This window comes from Panthera leo, chromosome E1 (assembly GCF_018350215.1).
Source record: "Panthera leo isolate Ple1 chromosome E1, P.leo_Ple1_pat1.1, whole genome shotgun sequence".
Lineage (NCBI taxonomy): Eukaryota > Metazoa > Chordata > Mammalia > Carnivora > Felidae > Panthera > Panthera leo.
Window position 1 is genome coordinate 4304737 of NC_056692.1, and position 17600 is coordinate 4322336.

Consider the following 17600-nt stretch of genomic DNA (forward strand, 5'->3'; position numbering starts at 1 on the left):
TGCCACACCTCCACCCCCATGAAGCGTTCCTGGATCCTATATACAAGTGGCCGGAGGGTGACTCACTCAGGTTCCCCAGCTCCAGGCCCCCTGGAGTGTCTGTCATACTCACCCTTGCCTGCACGGGCTACCTTCTTCCATCCCGTCCCCCCACCCCACCCATCCCTGCCCTCCATCCACAAAGCTGCTAGAGGGAGCCTTACACCTGCTCCCATTGGTACCCACTAACAGAGGTAGGTATCAATGCCACAAGAGCTTTCTCCCAACACCCACAAAGCTGCCAGCCACATGCCTGGAGCCCGCCCCGCTTTGTGTCTGGATCCTTCTGAAAGACTCAGTGACAGTCCTGGCCGCCCTGAATATCCATCCATAAGCCCCTCAGTGCCTCCCGGGGCCTGTTTTTCAGGACTGGGCGGGAAGAGGACACAGAACAATACACTCTATTTTCTGATCCTAAAAAGGAACAGAGTGATCTGGTTAACCAGGAATTTTGATTAACACAATTACAATCTAGTCTGTGCAAGAGAACAGGAAGTCAGCCCTCACGGGAAAGCTTGCTAAGCTGGAAAACATGGGGTCCCCAGTGGGGCAAGTCTGCGAACGATCCTGCAAAACTCCAAGGCTGAGTCAGGCGGCCCCTCCTGTGTCAGAAGCCAAGTCATGGCCCTGAAGTGCCTGGGGTCAAGCAGTGGAGGGCAGGAAGGAATCCATCATGTAGGAAGTGACTTCTATTCGGGTCTTACGCACATTCCTGTGGGAGCCCTTCCTTGACTGATGCCGGAGAAAGACATTTCCGTGACTGTTGCACCTGCCGTCCGGACACAAGACAGAGGGGCCGAGGTACAGGGTTCTGGAGGAGACGGTGCAAGAACGAGGAACCCTAGATGTCAGCCAACACCTTTCTGAGAGGACCCGTGCTTTTTTGCTGGTGGCCATCCATCCACCAACACTGTACAGCATGACAGGGATCCAAGAGATACCCACTCGTCACCATCTCTCAGAACCATCTCCGCACTGACCAAACAACACCACGGGGCCCCCGGGTGGCTCAGCCAGTGGAGCGTCTGACTCTCGGTTTCGGCTCAGGTCTTGGTCCCGTGGTTCATGAGCTCGAGCCCCGCGTCAGGCTCTGTGCTGACAGGTCAGAGCCTGGAGCCTGCTTCGGATTCTGTGTCTCCCTCTCTCTCTACCCTTCCCCTGCTCACACTCTGTCTGTCTCTCAAAAATAAAAAATAAAAGGAACAGTTCCAGGGATAAGACGAGAAGCTGTACCATGGAGCCTGGAGGGGTTTGGGAAACCCCAAAGAAAGCCCGTTACCTTCTGCCCCACTTCTAAGATCGATCTGTCTGGCCCTGATGTTTCAAAGCTATAAAGGGCGAGCGAGGCAGCATGATCCCGGCAGACTGTTCCAACTTCTGGCCCCTAAGCAGGAAAACCTGAATGATTCTGCTCACCAGCTTGTAACGAACAAGGCCATTTTATTCCAACTCTCCACTTCGAGGGATGCTGGCTCCGTTCCTCCTACCCCCTCTCTGGCAGATAAAAACAGCACAGGCCATTCTGATGTCCTACCTCCAACCTCTGAACTTAACAGAAAGCCTTGGCTTCTAGAAACCACGCAGGCCTGGGCTAAGGAGACCGTGTTCCCAGACAGCGAGCTGTAATTTACATAGTTCCCTTTGCCTCTCTGGGCCCCCGTTTCCTCATCTGTTAAAACCGGCCCTCCAACACCAGGGTCCTATGACCCGAGGACCACATTTCGTAACGGGGCCCAAAACCACCGCAAGGGAAATTTCAAGGCATTTAAATGACCGGCGCGAGCTTGCAAAAGGGTCAGGCACATACCCAAGAGAGGACAGAGACCTCCCAACAAGATGAAATATTACCTTCCTCTCACACCCCCCGGCATGTTTCCCCAAAACGTTTTTTGGTCCAGAGAAGGAAAGTTTGCTCAACCAAACCCTACTCGGAACTCGGGGGGAAAAGATGTGCTATCTTAAGATGCCAGTAAAGTGATTTTACAAAAATCGGAAATCACGAGCATGTATGCCCTGGGGGCGCCTGTGTGGTTCAGTCGGTTAAGCATCCGACTTCGGCTCAGGTCATGATCTCGCGGTTCATGGGTTCAAGACCCACGTCGGGCTCTGTATCCTCTCTCTCTCCCTCTCTGTCTCTGCCCCTCCCCGACTTGTACTTTCTCTCTCTCTCTCAAAAAATAAACTTTTAAAAAAATGTTTCAAAAAAAAAAGGAAAGAAAATTTATGCGCAGACCAGGATACTAACTTGTATTAAACCCATACGGGAACCTCAAGCCCATACGGGAGGGCTGAACACATTCTTCTCTTCCCCTTTATTCCAAGTCACTGTCTGGGCCTCTTTAGGGCTGATCATGTCCCTACGTGTCACAAGAAGTAGGTGGGCTGGGGTTTAGCACTCCTCTTAGTTGCGAAGGATCTCAAAAGGTACCCTAGATTTTCCATACTGGTTAACACCAGTAACGATATCCATTATCCTGCCCTGGGAGATGCTTCCGCAGGATATTTTGACGATCATTCGCCAGCAGTGCAGCTCCCGGTAGGGAGAGGACCCCTGGCCAACACTCGATATTGGGGGGTGGGTGGCAGGGCAGGGAGAAAAGGAAATACTACTGAATCCCCCTCCCCAGCCTTCCTTTAGTATTAGGGTACAAAAACCCCAGGGGCCTCACGCCATTGTTTCTAGCACATTCTCAAGTCCTTCTGCCCCTGCAGGAAACCCCGTACCCACATTTACCAAGCATTCTGTTGCCTTCAGAATGGACTTCAGAAGTTCAGAAGAGAGGACAGGAGCTGAAAGCCGCTGGCTCAGGGAGTCACAGGCTCAATACCTCACGCAAAGCAGCCTGCCCGCCAGAAAGGGGATCCAAGGGCAGGGGCCACCGCCGTAGCCCCCAGATGCTCAGGGACACAAGCCGGCTTCTGCGGGGAGTCAGTGCCACTATAAAGAATGGCAGGCTAGGGCCGCCTGGGTGGCTCAGTCGGTTGAGCGTCCGACTTCGGCTGGGGTCGTGATCTCAAGGCTCGTGAGTTCGAGCCCCGCGTCGGGCTCTGTGCTGACAGCTCAGAGCCTGGAGCCTGCTTCAGATTCTGTGTCTCCCTCTCTCTCTTCCCCTCCTCCCCAACTCTGTCTCTCTCTCTCTCTCTCAAAAATAAACATTTTTTTAAAAACAGCAGGCTGGAACTCATTGGGGCACAAAGGTGGGGGTCTGACGGCCCACCTGTGGCTGCGATCCAGCTGGTCCAGCTTGGCGGCCGCCAGGTGCAGGTTCACTGGCACCAAAACTCCAGGGGCAGCACGTGTGGTCACCAAGGAGGTTCATCTCGGCCACCGTGTGGCACAGAGCTCCAAGTGGCTCCACTCAAAGACCTGTGACCGCGGGCTGGCTCCCAGCGAGTCCTGGCAGGTTCTGAACCACAGGCACTGGAGGCAGAGGAAGGCTAACAGAGGCGGCAACGGTCTCCACGGGTCAGCAAGGGGCGCCCTTGCAACCAACCCAGCTCAGCCGACCTTTCTGAACTCTGCTGTGGGTCCCAGATAGATGGCGACAGCCGAGGACATCGCTGTCCAAGGCTGGGACCCCCCTCCCCCACCCCCTACCGCTCTGTAGCTCCGTGCGGACAATGTGAGAGGTGCACAGGAGGCCCGAGTGCCTGGCCGCGGCCGCTGCCTTGCTGTGAGATCTTGAGCAAGCAATTCCTCTCTGCCGGGAGGCCTCAATTTCCTCATCTCGAAAATACAGAAGTTGGACCAGATGGTCTCCAAGGGTTTCTCAGGTTTCCCTTTCTTTCCTTCCTCTCTTTATATATCCTAATACTCAATGATTCTGGATGTTGGTCTTAATCTGTCTGCTTTAAGGACACGCAGCTTTTGCAAGAGGGAAAAAAAGTCACATTCAAGTACAGACGCAGGTTCAGGGGCACGAGAGCGGACCCAGCACGCTGCCTGGGCCCCGAACACCTGCGATTCTGCCTCACGACCTCAGAGCACCGTGAATTCTGGTGAGTTCTTCTATCCTGATGGGCCTGTCGGCCCCTTCCCAGTCATTCCAAGAATCACACACGATTGAGTTCTACGTGCTCAGCGACCAGATTCCTGGACTTTCCCCAGAAGCTGGGATTCACCCCGCATCCAGCTCAGGCTTGTTCTGAGCCTGGTAGCAGATAGCTGTTCCCCATACACGCCGGGACTCGAACAGTCCACCTCAGTTCGGGCACCGCAGGCCTCAGTCCCTGCCGAGAGCTTACCTGAGCTCTCCCCGTGCTCCCTAGAGGTCCCTTAGGGTACATCTTCTTTGCTGATCCCTTCTTCCCCAGGAACATCCCTGCCATGGCCTGCGGCCAGGGCCAGACCCCCGGAACCCCTAATGCTCCCCAACATTCCATCAGAAGGTGACTGGTAAGTCTGCATTCTTTACAAACATCATCCCCAAAGTGGGGCCCCTGCACCAGCAACACAGCTGTCCTCTGGGAGCTGGCCAGAAATGCAGAGTCCCAGGCTCCACCCCAGCACCAGACTCTGTATTTTAAAGGTCCCTGGGCAATGCGGATGCACTTTAACCTTTGAGAAGCCCAGCCGTGAACTTCCCAGGTGGCCCTGGATGACAAGCCCCATCTCCCTCTTCCTGGAACAGGTTCAGACCTCCATCAGAAGCCACACCAACATTCCAGATGCCGTCTGACCCCGTCAGCAGGAGAGAATATCCTGGAAGAAGGCTCTGTGCAGAGACAGACTAGCCTTTCCCTACAAACTGGGCGCCCCCCTCCCCCAGCTGTCCACAAAGCCTCCAGGGAGTGGCCACTAGAGTCTTGGCTGATGTGAAGTCCGTCTTTCCAAGAAAGGCAGGCGTCTAACTTCCAGAGGCAGGAAGGTTGGTGCAATAAGGCTATTCCACTGTTGCATCTCAGGAGAGCATCCGTGCATGACCCTAAGCACGGCCACCACTGCCACCTCCAGCAAACGGGACAGAAAGCGCCCAGCCCAGCCTGGAACCACAGCACAGACGCCAGGTTCCCCGGGCCGATCCTCGATGACCTTGGCGGGAGCTTTCCCCTTAGAGCGTCCCACCTAGAACGTGGCCATGGGTACGTGGTGGGTGGGCAGGCAGGGAAGAGCCAAGCTTCACATTTGGGAGAAGCAAGGGAGGCAAGATGTGGACTCTAGTCGCCACAGTCCATGCCACCACAGGGTCACACGCCTCAACCACACCGCTCACCAGGTAACCAGGGAGCCGACTCCCTCTCTCTCCGTGAACAGTCCCTTGGACACCTTCCTCCTCCTCCCTTCCCCATCTCGCACGCACCAGGGCCCTGGCTTCTTCTCCCCCTACTCCTGCCTTGGGCCCGTCACAGGTCCCCGCACGCCCCTGAGCACACAGGGCCCCCAGGCCTTCTAAGTTCTACCGTCAGAGCCCCCACTCCGAGGTTCTCAGAACCGCTTTTTAAAGATATCAGAGTTATTTCAGAAACACTCAGAAAAGGCTGAGGTCACACCTGCGGGCGAGCCGAATTGATCCTTACCATCAGAGAAGAGGGAATCTTCCCGGAGGGGCTGCTAGCTCAGAGGAGAGTCCTGGGTCCCATGCGAGGTCCCCAGACGCGAGGCCAGGCCCCTGCCAGCTTCCTCCCCATGGTACCCTCTGCAGGAACTAAGACTGATGCAAGTAGCCTCCCCGGGGTCACTGCTCAGGGCTCCCCGGAGGGCGTGCCTGTGGCTGTGCACTCTGCTCTTTTTTCACAAAGAACACACTACATCACACAGTTCCTTCCAAATCTGCTCCAGGTCCGGCGAGGAAATCAAGGGCGCATTCTGGACTTTCCAGTTGCAAAGTTTCTGGAGGCTTCCCCCTCCCCCCCCCCCGCCCCCACCACTCTCTTTTTTCCCCTTTCTCAGCTAAAAAAAAAGTTGGCCAAGGTCACGACATACAATGGCCAAGCTTGTGTCACTGACCAGATGCCTCCCACCCCCCTAGGCCCGTAGACAAGACCTCCTTTGTCCACTGGATTTTGGGCAGGACTCCCTGGGCCTGCCCAAGCCCTGCTGGGGAATGTTCCGCCAACTTCTTCCCAACCCTAAGTCACGGCTCTGGCCTCGGCCCCAAGCCCCAGCTGTGTGAGTGAACCCAAGGCCAGATAAAAACCAATATAACAAGAATGGAGAACGCTCCCCCAAAGAACCATTGTGTCAGACCCTTCCAGGGCTGAAAAGCCAGTGTCCCCAAGACGAGGGTCCCCTGCCTTCGCTCTGTCCTCACCGTCTCCAAACCTGGACAGACAGCAAGTGACAAAGAGGGGCAATGCCGTGCATCTCAGAGGAAAGGGGCTCTAGAATCGTTAGCTACGAGGGAAGGAAAGATTGGACCCTGAGTGCAATATGGCGCCCACCAGCTAAATGAGTTCAGGCAAGAGACTTGGATCCTGGGTACATCTATCAAATGACTCCATTCAGACAGCTTTTAGGAGCAGCTGAAGGTTTAGCACTTAAAATCCACTCATTCCTTTTTTTTTTTTATTTTCTTGTTGTTATTGTCAAAGTTTATTTACTTATTTTGAGAGAGAGAGAGAGAGAGAGAGAGCGCGATCACACTCGAGTGGGGGAGGAGCAGAGACAGACAGAGAGAGAGGATCCAAAGCAGACTCCATGCGGTCAGTGCAGAGCCCGACGTGGGGCTCGAACCCACGAACTATGAGATCATGACCTGAGCTGAAACCAAGAGTCAGAGGCTTAACCGACTGAGCCACCTGGCGCCCCTGAAATCCACACACTTCTGTGTCTGCTTTAAATGTAAACCTTTGTGATTTTAGGAAAGGAGTCTTTATATCGGAGTAAATATGGTTTTCCAGAGGGACCAAGAGGGCTCAAGGTCTGGATGGTCTCCTATAAAATAGCATTCTCTCAAACATTTGGTGTATTTCTGATGAGATTTCAATGCCAACTCCTCGGTCAGGGGGTGGGAGAAGAAATCAGAATGCTTACCTACGGACAGAGTCAGGGGAGCCCTTGTGGGTTCACACCTATTCTCTGTGACGCCCAGGGCGTCAGATTTCTTCAAGTGTAAGGGGGAAATGATTACAGAGTTTTTCTCAAAAGGTCGTTGGGAGGGTTCAGGGGGGAAATCCACGTAAACACGGAGCACACAGCAAACAGGACCAAGATACCCGATAAAAGCCGGCTGCTGTCTTTGTCACCGTGGGCAGTGGCTGAAAAAGCAGGAGCTGAGGTTTCCCCGGACCCACAAGACGTTTACGGTGAATGAAACCAAAGACCAAACAACCCAATTAAAAAACAAAAACAAAAACAAAACGGGCAAAGGGCATTTGCCCAAAGAGGACAGACACACGGCACTAAGGGCACGTGAGAAGGTGCTGCATCACTAATCCCCGGGGAAGTGCCAACAAAACCCACAACGAGGGATCGCCTCACACCCATCAGGATGGCTACTATAAACCAACAAATAAAAACAGGAAGGTCAGAAAAAGAACAGGCAGGTGGAAAAATCCTTGCTGGAGGGACTGTAAAATGACACGGACACAATGGGACAGAGTCAAGCAACTCCTCAAAGAGCGAAACACAGAATTACCGTAAGACCCAGCAATTCCACACCCAGGTATACACCCCAGAGAGCGGGAAAGCAGGGATTCCGACACCTGCACACCCCGCTGTACCGCAGCACCGTTTGTAACAGCCCCAAACATGGAAACAATGCAAGTGTCCATTCATGGATGAATGGATAACCCAAACGTGGTGTGTATAGACAGTGACATGTTAATTCGATCTTAGAAAGAAAGGAGATTCTGGTATGAATGGACCTACCAGCAGCAGGCTAAGTGAGATAAGCTAGTCAAGAAAAGGCAAATGCTGTAGGATCCTACTTCTATAGAAGAGAATAGTTAAATTCACGGAGAGAGAAAAGAGCATGGTGGTTGCCAAGGGCCAGGGGACGAAGGGGGGACTGGGAGTTAGTGTTTAATGGGGACAGAGTTTCCGTGAATAAGGTGACAAACCCCACGTGGGGCTCTGTGCTGACAGCTCAGAGCCTGGAGCCTGCTTCAGATTCCGTCTCTCTCTCTCTCTCTCTCTCTCTCAAAAATAAATAAATATTAAAACAAGTTTTTTAATGGTTAAAATGTTATGTATATTTTACCACCACACACGCACACGTCTGCATACCACGGAGATAATTTAGATCAAGGGACCCCGGCCAGTGTGACATCAGCCATATCACAGGAGACACAGGTGGGGGGACAGAACCTCCAGGGAAGGTGAAACGTGTGTCCAGAAAGGGAAGCCGCCCCAGCCTGTTGGTGAAGGCCGACAAGAAGACAAGGCCCGGGTATCTGTAAGCAGGGCTCACTGTGGTCCGTCTGGTGTTCGATCTTGGGGAAACTGAGGCAGCACGGCCAGCATCTTAATGTCAACCACTGGCTTCTTTGCTCAGGGGTGTGCACACTCAGAGCCCCCCCCCCCCATCCCCCAAGGGCCAATGGCAACGTGCCTCTCCCCGGACACATCAACTCCTTCCTTTCTGCGACTGTGTTCCACCTTTCTGGACTTCTCCCCCCCACCACACCCCCAGACACAGAGCTCCCCCTTTCCTTCTCAAAGCCCCGGGTGGCTGCTCCAGGGCCCCAACATCTCCTCTCCGCTTGTCAGGCTCTAATCCGCTGCAGGGATGATAATGAGTTCTCTTGAGTACTTGCTCTGGGCCAGACGTCGTCCTAAGTGCTTCGAGTGCCCTGTGTCCTATAACCAGTCCAACAAATCAAGAGGAAATTTCCAGTATCGTCCCCAGTTAATAGAGGAGAAAACAGAGACCCTTGGGATGGGCCAGGAAGGGTGGGTAGGAGACTGAGCTAAGGGGATGATACTCCAGGCCACGTGGCCACAGGAGCAAAGGCCCAGAGAGAAAGCAGTGTGGGCGGGCTTGAGGATTCACGGCCATGGAAGGCGCAAGAAGGAGTAGTTATGGACGGAATCCAGTTGTGGGAGGCCATGAGGGCACCAAGACTAGGGATTCAGACTCCCTTGTATGAACCAGAAAACATGGACGCATCTTGAGTAAGGGAGACACCACCAATGTTGTGCTTTGGAGAACACCACCAGGGTGTAAAAAGATCAAATGTCAGGGAGAGACTAGAGGCAGAAAAGGGGTTATGGGATCCCTCCCCTCCTTTCTGTCTCTCTTAAATGGGAGGCTTAAGTCTACATTCGTAAATCAAGAAGTAAAGAGTCCTCCAAGGGCTGAGGGCCTCTCCCCTCTGTGATGTGAGAGGGGAGAGGCGGGTCCTGGTGGTGACCACACCCTGACCTTGGAGGTCAGCCCCCTGCCGTCAGAATGCAGGGATAGAAGCCTGTCTCCTCTCTGCTCCTGGAAACGGGCTCCCAGCCATGCAGGAGAAGGTTAACATCAAACACTTCATCTGCACCCAGATAGCCGAGACCCTCATCTTTGTTCCTTCAGGTTTGGCAGAATTCAAATACGCGTGCACACTCTCACAGCCCGTAACTTTTTGGTTTTATAGCAGCAAAGAGGGGGCAGTTTTAAGGTTCTTCAGCCCTGCCACCTCTCTGACACTGCATCGTACACGTGAATAGGATACGATCACAGACAATAACGCACCCCAATAGGCAACATGCAGAAATTGCCATCGCCGCTCCCGGGATGGCCTCCAGCCAATGGCGAGGGGCCTTTCTGGGCCACGATAAAACAGGAGGCTAATCTGCTCTGACCTGAGCTAAGCAGAGACCAATAAGAGCCCTGCAGATGTTTTCTTCTGTAAGGGTTCGCTGAAACAGATACCTTGGGGAGCGTAAGACTCATGAATACCTTCTCACGGGTTTACTGTTTGTGGTTATCCTAGCGTCTCCAACCAGAGGCCCCTCGAGTTTGGCTTTACCAATGGTCTTCTATCATTGAGTCATTTATAAAAAGCACACAACACTCTTCCCCTTCTGGTCTCTGCAAATGGGTAGGTTTCTACATGAGAAGCCGTAAGAGATGGTGGGAAACCCATGATCCCCAAACATAAAGACCGACAATCATTTCCACCGAGCTCCATTTCCCCGAGTTTCACGGAGTCAGATGCAGCCAACCTCCTTGTTATTATTCTTTGTTTCAGCCGAGTTGAAGACTGTCAACCAACACAGGCCACGTGCGTGTGCTGTGGTCCCCCACCCTCTGCAGCACACATCACGTCGTCTTATAATGATAACAGATACAGGAGACTGGCTACGGCCACGATTCACTTTCTGTAAACGCTCCGTAGCCATGACGGGGGAAATCCTTCGCCACACTGTGCGGTCTCTGGGGTGCGGGGTCTCGAAGACGCTCCCACGCCAAGAGGCAGCCCCCCTCGGCCACAGGATCAATCGGGCGATCTTTGCCCCGCTGCTGTTATGGAAGATGAGGGCAGGTGTAACACAAAGGGACTTGGCTTGTGCAATGTGGAAGATACGGCACAGACATACACGACTGAAAAACAGAAATAACTACACAAGGGAGTCTATCAGAAGTGCCAAACGAGAAGCAGGCAGACAATAAGAGCTTTCAGAATCCAGAGGAGGGAGGGACCATTTTCGGCTGGGACGGTCAGAGAAGGCTTCTCAGAAGACACAGAAGTTTCCTGACAGCAGGGATGAAAAGGAAGGGCTTGACCAGAACAGAAGGACGTTAAGTGAGAAGTAGAATCGGCCTCGGGAACTGGGCAGACGTGGGGGATGTGGGAGGAAGTAAAAGTCAGTTCTGAAGGGGATGAGAGAAGCCGGAACCAGTCGCCAGGGAGACCCATCGGGCCATGGTAGAAGCCACTTTGGGGATATGGGTAGAGTTCACTGCCTACACACTCAAGTTCCAAGAGCTTGATCGGGGCACAACTGGGCTGAGTCTGGCCCTTGACATGCGGAGCTGTGCTATCTGCCCAGAGACGGGGGGCAGTCTTCCGGGTGGACTCAGAGTTCATAAAGAAAGAATGGATCGCGGAGCCCTGAGGTGGGCTCACTTATGCAGAATTATTAGATCCTTCATGGGGCGCCTGTGTGGCTCAGTCGGTTGAATATCTTGACTCTTGACTTTGACTCAGGTCATGATCCCATGATCGAGCCCCACGTCGGGCTCCAAATTGAGCGTGGAGCCTGCTTGAGCTTCTCTCTCTTTTTCTTTCTCTCTCTCTCTCCCAAAAATAAAAATAAAATAAAATAAAAAATATAAAATAAAATAAATACAAAGTGAAATAATAAAATGTAAAATGAAATATAAAATAAAATAAAATATTAAATAAAAAATAAAATATTAAATAAAATAAAATATAAAGTGAAATAATAAAATATAAAATGAAATAAAATATAAAATGAAAAATATAAAATGAAATAAAAAATAAAATAAAATATAAAATAAAATAAATATAAAGTGAAATAAAATAAAAGATAAAATGAAATAAAAAAATGAATATAAAATAAAATAAAAAATAAAATAAAATAAAATAAAAAATAAAAAAATAAAATAGAAAAGAAAAGAAAAGAAAATATAAAGTAAAATGAAATAACACTACCAACAAAGAAAGACTGCCCCCTGACACTCCTTGGGCCCAATCCCTCCTCCCGAGAGCCCTCCATTAGCACATGCAGCATGCCTCGGTCCCCTCTCCGAGACCCTCCAAGGCAAGGACGGCCTTCGTCCTTTCTTCCCTCCAATGCAGCCCGGTGCCTCACACTCAGGGGCTGGCCCCAGGATGGAAAACGAATGGAAGGGAGTTCTGGGAATGAGTCACAGAAAGCAAATAAGGACGGGATCAGAAGAAGAAATAGGTAGCTGTGTCCACGTGAGACGCGGAAGAAAACGCTCCCTGACTATGGGGAGGATGGTCCCCCTGCTGCCGATTCCAGAAAAAGGAGCATGGGAGTGAGGTGGGTGTGGAAATCTGGTCCCGAGCACGCAAGGAGCTGGTGAGCCTGAGGACACACAGGGACAGGAGGCAAGAGACTGAGACAGATGCCACTGTAGAAGAAGGTGAGGACAGAGGACAAGGCTGTATGCAGTGGCTGGCCCAGGCCCACTCGGCCCACGGATGGCTCTTATGAGGTGCCCACACTCAACGTGGGTGGGTCCGAGGTCCCTCTAACGGTTTCCATGTGTCCATCCCATAAAAGACTCCCAAGGTCAAGCAGACGTATCAGAAACGGCACCCACTTTGAACAGGCTCCATCGAGACCCCAGAGATACTTTGCTCTATGTCTCCCAAACTCCAGCTCAACGTCCCCCTGCCCCAGATCTGCCTTCGCTATGTATCAGCTGTACTATTATTTACCCAGAGTTGTTTTTTTTTTAACCTGTCTTATAACAAGATTGACTTTAACCTGGTCCTAAGCCGTCACATCCACGAAACATGGGATTTCCCCCACCATGACGTGCTTAAATAAACAGCACTCGAGAACTGCCACCACAACAGGTCTACGATCCCCGTGCCTAGCCTTGGGGGTACAATGAGCCCACTTGGCGAAACACCATCTCAGGCTACGTGTAAAATTACCATTTTTACAGCCGTGAGTTGGTTTATAGGAGTTCTTTTTTGAGACCTGGGAAGCCAAGTTTAAGTTCTCCGCTAACCCCAGGCCCACGAAGGCAGGAGAGAGGTCCCGAGTGTGTGCCCAAGTCACCGCTGGGAGGCCCAGGAGGACCGTCAAGGGAAAGGCAGAGAGGACATCCCGTTAAGGGCCACGTGACAGTGCTGTGGACACCTCTGTCACTTCCCTATTGAAGGAGGCAAGGAGGGGGAAAGAATGGGAAGGAAAAAATAAAACTTGCATAAGCTTCAAAAAAGGAAAGGGTGGGGGCGCTTGGATGGCTCAGTCGGTTAAGCGTCCAACTCTTGCTTTTGGCTCAGGTCCTGATCTCATGGTTTGTGAGTTCGAGCCCCACGTCGGGCTCTGCGCTGACAGTGTGGAGCCTGCTTGGGATTCTCATTCTCTCTCTCTCTCTCTCTCTCTCTCTCTGCCCCTCCCCTGCTCATGCTCTCTCTCTCTCTCTCAAAATAAATAAGCTTAAAAAATAAAAAACAAAAAATAGCGGACAATCAGAATCAAAAAACAAACAGACAAACAAAAAACTCCAAAACCTTGAGGACCATTAGGCCAGTGGAGCGAAAGGGGACAGTCTTACAACCCAGAGACTGGTTGCGGGAAAAGACCAGTATTTTATACCCTCCTCTCTCTCTGTGTCTAATTTGAGATGTGGGACCTGCCCCCACCTGAGCACTGAGGCTGCCCGAGAATGTTTCTTCCCTCTCCACCATCCATTCCAGCTGCAGTGACTTCCAGAAAGCAGGTGAGCAGGGGGCTCGGGGGGGGGGGGGGTGGTAACCATTCTGAAGGCGTGGATCCCACAGGCCAGGCCCAGTGAATTCGCCGAGCAGCAGCACACAGGTCTGGAACCAGGGAAGCTATGCTCGCTCACGCACGCCGCTGCTTGGGAACCTCAGGGAGGCAGGCGGCCAACAGCAGGACACGGGGGGGCCCCCAGTTTGAAAGCCAGAACCGGGCTGCGAGATGCGCGTATCACCGAACGTACGGGGACCTCAGAAGGGATTCAACCTTCCCCCGCGTGCACGCAGGGTCAAGGCCAACGACACGTCACATGTACCGCGTCTGGTGGTTGTATGCAAAGTCACCACAGATGTCACTTGTCTGAGACTGGAAAGGGGCACGGGAACGTGGGGAAAAGCGTGAGGAAGCACCGACCCAAGGGCTCGAGGAAGAGCACATCTCAGAAGGCAATTCAGAAGACAACACGGGGAAACTGCTAGAAAGCAGGCGGTCGTAACTCTCTTTGAAAGAGGAACAGAAAATCATAAACGGAAAAAGCCAGCCAAAACAGAAAGGATGACACAAGCAAGAGGAGAAGGGTAAGGATTATACCAAAATTGCTCACCTAAAGCCACATGAGTGCTTGTGGGCAAAAAAAGATTAAAAAAAAAAAAAAGTTAAATCAATAAAGTGCAGGTTACACTGAAAAGAATATCCCCCAAAGGCAAAGTTAAAGAAAAAAAAAAAAAAAGGCAATGTACTAAGTGTAAGAGGCATTTCGTTAGAAAAGACCAGACCAGGGGTGCCTGGGTGGCTCAGCCGGTTGAGTGTCTGTCATTGGCTCAGGTCATGATCTCACAGTTTGTGGGTTCAAGCCCCACATCAAACTCTGAGCTGACAGGGTGGAGCCTGCTTGGGATTCTCTCTCTCCCTCTCTCTCTGGCTCTCTCTCTCTCTCTCTCTCTCTGTCCTTCCCCTGCATGCACACTTCAGCTGTGCATGACTTCAGCTCAGGTCATGATCTCACGGTCCGTGGGTTCGAGCCTCGCGTCAGGCTCTGTGCTGACAGCTCAGAGCATGGAACCTGCTTCGGATTCTGTGTCTCCCTCTCTCTCTGACCCTCCCCCACTCATGCTCTCTGTCAAAAATAAATAAACATTAAAAAAAAATTAAAAAAAAAGACCAGACCAAATAGACTAAAATCAATAATCAAATGCACAAATAGCTAAAGATAATTTAAAACTTCTTTTCAATGTTTTATTTCTTTTTGAGAGAGACAGAGACAGAATGTGAGCAGAATCCGAAGCAGGCTCCAGGCTCTGAGCTGTCAGCACAGAGCCCGACGTGGGGCTCGAACTCACGGACCGTGAGGTCATGACCTGAGCCAAACTCAATGTTCAACTGACTGAGCCACCCAGGCGCCCTGATCATTTTAAAAGTCATGCACACAAACCAGCAAAGAGAAAGGTTACCTGGGAAATCCGTTTCTCCTCAGACTTTTCTTCTGCTCCTGCTAAGAGCACTTCCCACTGGAACCCATGCTCCATAAGGCAGGGACTGACCAGGGCCTGGAGTCAGCCCTGTGAAAGTGCTAGAAAGTGCTAGAAAATGCTAGAAGGCATATCCCACCCAAGTCAAAGCTTCGGGGGGGGGGGGGGGTGGTCATTTTGTTCATCACTATGGGAGTTCAATAAACTTTTGTTGAATGATGAAACAAAATGAGCTGCACATAGAGTTTTTTAGGGGCACCTGGGTGGCTCAGTCAGTTAAGCATCTGACTTTGGCTCAGGTCATGATCTCACAGTTCGTGAGTTCGAACTCCACGTCGGGCTCTGTGCCGACAGCTCGGAGCCTGGAGCCTGCTTCTGATTCTGTATCTCCCTCTCTCTCTGCCCCTCCCCTGCCCATGCTCTGTCTCTATTTCTCTCAAAAATAAATAAACATTAATTTTTTTTTAAATAGGAGTTTTTTTTGTTCCAAACATCTGAGCTCCAAGATCCACGTGTCCAGCCAGATCGTATTAATATTTCACACGAAAGAGACAGGAAAGGTTCTCCAAGCATGCACCCCCCACACCCTCCAGGCACTGAGAGAGAAGTCAACATGAGGATGATGACGATGGGAAGTCACCGCATCGATGCACCTGTGAGGCCTCTCTTACTCAGTGCAGACCCCCAATTCAGAAATCAGGCGAACGGGTTTTCCGGCTCGTGCCCAGTGTCTCCCTCGGCCCTCCTCCTCTGCTTTGTGCCCACCCTGGAACCGGGCTCCATATTTCTCCCGAGACATCCTGCAAGGCCAGCACAGATGAAGCCTCCCACTCCGTGTGGGGAGCACCGCTCACTGAGGCGGTCTTTTTCTGCCCAAGCACACACGCTGACCCTGGGGTGGGTACTGGAGCTTTGGAGGCATTGGCTGGAAGCATCACTGAACAGAGTCTCTGTCTCTCCTCCACCCAAGCACCCAAGCAACGCAGCACATGTAAAGCATCACAGTGGCCACTCTGTCTGCCAAGGAGCTAGAAGATATTTAAAACTCACGTTGAATGAACCAAGCCTCTCTCCTGCCCAGATCAGGAAAGACCCACAAGCCCCCTCCCTCCCCTGCCAATGAAGCACCCAGAAAATGTGGCCCCAGGTTATCTGTGGGTTGTGGGGTTCCTCTGGATGTTTTCATCGTATTTCTTTTATCACATTTAAAATGTTAATTTATTTTTCATTTTAAAATTTTTTAACATTTATTTTTGCAAGAGAGAGAGAGAGAGACAGAGACAGAGTGAGAGTGGAGGAGGGGCCGAGAGAGAGGGAGACACAGAATCCAAACCAGGCTCCAGGCTGTCAGCACAGAGCCCGACGCGGGACTTGAACTCACGAACCGTGAGATCATGACCTGGGCCGAAGTTTGACGCTTAACCGACTGAGCCAGGCGGCCGTTTTTAATTTTAAAAGTAAAAACTTTTCCTTTTTTTTTTTAATGTTTGTTTGTTTGTTTAGAACACGTGTGAGTGGGGAAGGGGCAGAGAGAGAAGGACAGACAGAATTCCAAGCAGGCTCCACACTGTCTGCATAGAGCCTGGCATGGGGCTCGATCTCGCAAACCGTGAGATCATGACCTGAGCTGAAGTCAGACACTTCACCGACTGAGCCACCCAGGCACCCATAAATTTACTTTTACAATCAGGAAAACACTGCCTTCCCCCAAAATCGGCATGTACAATTCTAAAATATACCATATGATCCCAATTATGTAGACAAATATATACAGCAAAAAAAAAAAAAAAAAAGAGGAATGAAAAGCATGCTGAATATTTTTTGTTTCTGCTTTTCCGAATTTTCCAAGTTTTCATAATGAGCAAATTGATTTTAACCCATTTTTTAAAAAAACCTTTATTCCGTTATGAACTAACGTACGAATACAGCCTTATCTAAAATAGGTAGATAGTATTTGTTAATAAAATTCCCCCTTGATATATCCCTTCTCAGTTGCCATCCCTAAAATGTACACTATCAGATTAGGATTCATTGTACTACCTTTCAAATGCTAAAGAAACATGGGGGTGGGGTTATTTTTGAGAAAATGAATTAAGACAAACAGTAAAGAACTTTCTGAACCAATGCAAGGCTGACATAAAAATTAGAGGTGGAAGGGACCCCACCGATCATTTGATCCCATGCTACCATTTTGCAGATTGGGAAACTGAGCCCAGAGACAGATGGGGATTGGATGCCAAGTCTCCCCCAGCCCAGTGCACAGGCCCCTCCTGCCTGCTCTCTGGCTGCCCTAAATCTTGATGCTGATGTTGCTGGCATGGTTAGAAGAGTATTCTAGTCAGACAGCACAGCAAGAGCCAGAGCCCCACCTAGGTCGGCTCCCAGGCTGACCCCAACACTGCTCTGTGCAAGCCGACCTCTAAAGAGTCCAGCTGTCTGCTCTACCACGATAACTTCCCATCCCTTTGTGACCAGTGAGCCCCCTGTGAAGGGAGGGGGAACAGGGAGGAAACATCTGTGCACACAAGGGGAGTAGAGGGGAGTGAATAAAAGCACTTGATTTTCCCTTTGGCAAATCCTCTCCTGCCTATTTTTCCACTCATTGAAATGCAAAGCTCCATTCCCATGAAGGGGTCTGGAACATTCCAGAAACTTCTAGAAATCACAACCTCCCGCTCTGCAACAGGGATTCCCAAAACAAGGTGTGCATGGATGTGTTGGTGTGTAGGTGAGGATAAAAAGCAGACACAACCCCCAGAAACCAGCCACAGGCATCC

At 51.1% G+C, this 17600-nt stretch overlaps 1 protein-coding gene across 7 annotated transcripts in view; it reads right to left on the bottom strand.

Annotated features, from left to right (window-relative positions):
- GAS7 (growth arrest specific 7) overlaps positions 1–17600 on the bottom strand; it is a 214082-nt gene that overhangs the window by 93229 nt on the left and 103253 nt on the right. The window contains exon 1 of one of the 7 annotated variants that reach the window (XM_042915462.1): positions 5557–5809. The exons of 5 other annotated variants lie outside the window; for them this stretch is intronic. In XM_042915462.1, coding sequence (XP_042771396.1) covers positions 5557–5559 — 3 coding nt within the window. In that variant the 5' untranslated portion in view covers positions 5560–5809. Of the gene's footprint in view, positions 1–3257; positions 4507–5556; positions 5810–17600 lie in introns of those variants that run through there. One more of the 7 variants, XM_042915460.1, reaches the window with a different exon arrangement.